Raw genomic sequence first — 5,174 nt, 5'->3', positions numbered from 1 at the left:
GCATTGTTCCTCTGCCCATGATAATCTGCTTCCAACAGCACTACACAGAAAAAGTAGGTTTAATTTTTCAACAGAGTTCATAAAAGTTTCTAGGGATAGGCTTAATTTATGGCCCAAAATCCGGCATAAATCCTTGGTTCTCCGACCTTACCCATATAAAATAGTATAGGGTATAAATTGCTTACCATTTACCAAGTACTCGATCACTTGAAACTTGCACAGATTTACGAAACAGTTCCCAAATATCTCCAACCACAAATCCCTGTATATTTAACATTAACACATAGTACATGATACAAATCAACTATGGGAACACATACTGCTGTATGTTTGGATAGTTTGTGATAATCCATATCACGTGATGCATTCACCAACCGTGAAGCATGAAGTATTATTTCATATCTTTCTTTCTCATCTGGTGCATCAATGGAAATCTACAGGAATTTTTTATTTTGAAACACATTTAAAGTAAATTACCCAGCCTAACCACACCTGATGTAGAAATAATGATCTAATGTCTGAGACTACACTAGTTTTGTCGCTACAAGTTGCTATGACAACAACTGGTAAATCTGCATCCGTTGAAGTTTCGCTTAAAGATCGAATCGACTTTTTCAATGAAGCACAAACTCTATTGTCAACACGACCCGTCTCTCGATTGCGGCCAATACTTTCAATTGATGACATCACAATGGCACAAGGTGAGTAAAGTCTCGCTACAAGTTTAAGAATTGGAAATTTTTTTCAATAAACCAGATAGCAACTTAAAAATAATTGATGTATTATTTTATTTTTAAATACTATAGTATAAACCATCTGTATTCTGAATTTTATATCGTACAATTAAGACTTGACAAAATAAAAATCAGTTTCCAATTTTTTGGAGAGACGTGTATATTTAATGTTAATATAAAACTGCATATTATAGTATTGAGTTTGTTCAGTTAAATATTGCTTCTAAAATACCATTTTTGCTAACCTCTGCGAAACACATCCGTTATTTTAGATTCTGTGGCACCAGGTGTATCAGCAATTAAACTTTGACAATCAACCTCAAAGAAATGAAGATTTAAGTGATTACAAACATGAGTTACAACACTGTGTTTCCCACATCCTGATTGACCAGATAGCAGCACAGTGCACACATGTTGTAATACTGAGTTTCTAAACAAATTTTCATATAAATAAAATTCTAAAATTAGACTAAGAAATAAATGTATCTATATAATATAAATCAATTTTTTTTATTCAAAACTATTTTAAAATTTTTCCCATAATTTCCGATTTTGAAAAATTCAATAGTTTTAAAATAAAACTTGCAAAAACAAAAAAATACTTTAACTTTAGGTAAAGAGTGTAGGTAATTACTTGTTTAGATATGGTGATATATTTTGTTGAAGGGCTTCTACATGTTTCGATAAACCAGGTAAACCATGCATGAAACCTGGTGTTGTGTTTACAAATGGAATGTAACTGTTAATTGTCCCATCCTGTTGGAAATAAATATTCTTATTCAATGGTCACCGTAGCATTTATTTATTAACAAAACTAGCATTGAGAATATGTATATATATATATATATAGTAGGGTGGAAGAAAATGGGACACCTTTTCATTTTTCTCGTCCAATTTAGTAGTAAACAAAGAACATTCAAAGAATTAAAAATCTATATCCTCCTGAATAAACCGTTGTTAATTGTTTAAAATCCAATTAGGGTATTTTGCCGCTAAAAGTGTCCCGTCTTCTCCCATCCTACTATGTTTAGGATGTAGATTGATAGTTTTCATAATATACATATAACAGATTGGGGAATGTAGTTAAGTATAGTCAGAGATAAAATATGTAGAATAAAGTTTCACAATCATCTGTATAACATTGAGCATTGTATATTAAAGCTGTAATATGTAACTCGGACTAATGTGACCAACCACTACGACACCACCTAATGCTTAGGGGCTATCAGGAAACATTTAAAAGTAAATATGTTTTTAACTGTAAGAATGTTTTAACAACTGTTGATTTGTCGCTATAACCTTTCTTTTCATTTAAATTATTTCCATAGCTTCACTACCGTAATCAAAGGGCAAATAAAGCTATTATTATTATTATAAATGCATTATACCTGGTACAGTGATGTAGACTTTGTGCTCACCAAATAACTTTTACCCTCAGTTGAATCTGGTCCCAGACTGATCACTTTATAATAGATTACATCGCACCTTAAATACACAAACATATTTATAAACTTTTCTGTTATAAAACATAAGATTTTACTTACATGTTACCTATCTCAGTGGAGGCTTCATAAAATTCAATATCATCTAAAAAATATATAAAAATTATAGAACCTAGCAAGTTATATACAAGCTAGTTAAGCTCCATCTCCTATGTTTACCTTTTACATTTAGTGAAATTATATCTCCACTGGTGAGCAGGATTGGATTTTTGAGGAAGTTTACTATAGATTTATCATAACAGCCTGCTGGGGGGTAGTTTGGACTGAGGACAAGCGATAAATGAACTTCAGATGAAAAAGTTGGTGCATCGCCCTCACTCAATTTATGCAGCTGGAAAAAAAGTAAAGATTAATTTTTATGTGATCCAGAAAAAATAATTGTTTGGGAATAATGATTAAAAGTTTGATTAAGATACAATTTTCAAAGCTATTAACACAAAACAATGTTGAAAAAGCAGAAGCTACTAACAGAAAGTGTCGGAAACAATACGAAAAATACAGTGGTACTAGCCTTTTACAAAAAACTGTTTCAACTTTCATCACTAGTAGTAGTACTGTAAGAGTGTTAATACTTTGGGAAATTACAACAGAACAGTAAATTATAAAAGCAACATTATTCTAAAATGGAACGGACCGTAACTGAATATTGTGAAACATCGGAATTCGGTTTTCCTTGACTTAAATTAAACCACAAAGTAGATGAGATCCATACGTCATGTTTGCTCCATGAGTTCGCTTTGTAATTGACTTTAGTTAACCTTCCCAACTGTTCATCTGAGAGAATTTGAACCATACACGTTCTAGGATTCTAAAAACAATCCAGTGTCAACTTTTATTGGGGTATTCAAATAAACATTTAAGTAATTTAAATTTACCAATTGTTTTGATATATTGGTGTTTGAAGACAGAACAACAGAAACATATTTTTCATTAGAAATTTGAAGTTGAGATGCAGAATATTCACTGCAAAAATAGAGAAAAATTAATACAAATTGACAAGCACTTTTCTGTTATTCAGTAAAAAATTACCTGCAAATGATGACAGATGTAAGATCTTTCTTATACCATCCTAAATGTGATTCATTGAACATTTGTATTTTTAAATTCATATCGAAAAACTCTTCAGTAATAGATTTATCTACTGATTTCTATAAAGAAAAAGGTGATAACTTGCCTTGCAATTGGACTTCAACCATATCGAGAAACATACAAAAAAAGTTAATGTTAAGTAAGCAAGCATTTGGTGGGTGGTATGCCATGGTAAATACATCAAGCGGTAAATAGTAAATACAGACCTGTGACTTGACAACCACAACTGATGTGGACACTGTAATAATTCCTTGCTGAGCAGGTTCACACTGAACAGCATACAATTCATAAAATCTATCAAGAACATAATTTGTATCTGCACCAAATGCTGGCAGAGGAGGGGCAAGAAAAACATCACCACAACGAACCAACATTGATTTATTGCAGGTGCTTGCAACAAGGAGACCTGTCAATATGAATGAGTTACCTTAAAACATGGTTGTTCTGTTTTATACATACGCTGTGTCAGCTTTTGAGTTTTTGTAATTTTGTGTGTGATTTTTTAAATTTGTTTTAACATATGGCTAACAATTTAGACAACAAAATAGCCATCATTGGATTGGTGCAGGAACCACTAAAGGTCTAAAAAACACACACGCTGACAGTGGTAGCAGCGTTGAGTCTCGAACCTGTATACTCTAATCTAGAAGCTAACCACATACCATAACTAAACGCAAATAAATTTAAAAAATTCGCTTACTTACCAGTTTCGAATGCATTTTGTTGTGACCAGTTGAAAGTCTCATCTGTTTTGGCAGCGAAAACAACTTGCTCGAGGGGAAATGGTTTTATGTGGCTCACATTATATTGTTGGTTCCCTGATAATTCATAGTGATCGAAAAAATCCTTTGTACAATGTAGAGCTGTGAGGAAATTGAAATGTTAAAATACATTTCTAAACTTATGTTACTATTTAGAAAAGTATTAGGCATATTCTGCAGAATACATATATGAAAAACTCATGTATTTGCTTCAATTAAATAAAATGTAAATAAGGCAACAGCTTGTTTGGCAATATATTACATACTTAATGGGATATTGCTATCTTGTTTGTCAAGGGTTTCTTCGGAGTGCAAATTATCTGAGTGATTTCCCAAGTGAACAACAGCAAACACAAAGGGTTCGTCAGATAAATAAGTGAACTGTTTAGAAATCGCCGCAATTGTTGGAGATTCACACCTGTGATGTAAGCATTGTATTATCTATAAATATTTATTACATTAAACATTTACTGAATTATATTTAACTTTGGCAATTAATTATGAGCTTTATCTATAAATGGCTTAGTACCTGCCAAATATTGTGCACCATTTAACCTGGTCAGCAGCCAAATGCAAAGGATGTATCGGTAGTTGTTGAACACTACGTAGTTTGAACTTGCACAACTTTAAATCCATGTTTGTAAAAACCTTACATCACATAGCAAAAGTAACGTGAAACCAAAACCTAGTGCAGCAAATGTGGTTCCCACTTTAACCCTACCGGCGAGCCGGGATCATAGAAACCTTAAATATTCAAATCTGCAAGTCATCATTAATTCTGACAAAATTCTCAACTCGAAATTCTTAGCGGTCTGCGACAAGGTGTGGTATGATTTCTGGTTAAGAATTTTCTTGTGTAACAGGGTGTGTCGTGCTAAATGTTAATGTATTGTTATTGGGAAAAGTTAACAGTTTTCACGTGTGACAGGGTGTGTTATTCTAAATGTTGAGAATTTTCTCGTGTGGCAGGGTGTGTCGTGCTAAATGTTAATGTTTTGTTATTGGGAAAAGTTAACAGTTTTCACGTGTGACAGGGTGTGTTATTCTAAATGTTGAGAATTTTCTCGTGTGGCAGGGTGTGTCGTGCT

At 32.7% G+C, this 5,174-nt stretch overlaps 1 protein-coding gene across 1 annotated transcript in view; it reads right to left on the bottom strand.

The window, feature by feature from the left end:
- The window catches only part of LOC100184224 (peroxisome assembly factor 2-like), a 7,244-nt gene that overhangs the window by 1,432 nt on the left and 638 nt on the right, over positions 1-5,174 (bottom strand). Inside the window, exons 3-16 of the mRNA XM_018817889.2 lie at positions 4,030-4,188; positions 3,532-3,731; positions 3,266-3,384; positions 3,112-3,199; positions 2,871-3,044; positions 2,396-2,567; positions 2,279-2,321; positions 2,123-2,219; positions 1,369-1,490; positions 980-1,164; positions 493-716; positions 321-434; positions 186-262; positions 3-40 (exon numbers count right to left, since the gene is read on the bottom strand). Of these exons, the coding sequence (XP_018673434.1) occupies positions 3-40; positions 186-262; positions 321-434; positions 493-716; positions 980-1,164; positions 1,369-1,490; positions 2,123-2,219; positions 2,279-2,321; positions 2,396-2,567; positions 2,871-3,044; positions 3,112-3,199; positions 3,266-3,384; positions 3,532-3,731; positions 4,030-4,188 (1,812 nt within the window). The remainder of the gene's footprint in view (positions 1-2; positions 41-185; positions 263-320; positions 435-492; positions 717-979; positions 1,165-1,368; positions 1,491-2,122; positions 2,220-2,278; positions 2,322-2,395; positions 2,568-2,870; positions 3,045-3,111; positions 3,200-3,265; positions 3,385-3,531; positions 3,732-4,029; positions 4,189-5,174) is intronic.

Source organism: Ciona intestinalis, chromosome 3 (genome assembly GCF_000224145.3).
Source record: "Ciona intestinalis chromosome 3, KH, whole genome shotgun sequence".
NCBI lineage: Eukaryota > Metazoa > Chordata > Ascidiacea > Phlebobranchia > Cionidae > Ciona > Ciona intestinalis.
Note: the sequence above shows the minus strand (reverse complement) of the source record. Positions and strands in the feature narration are given on the sequence as shown.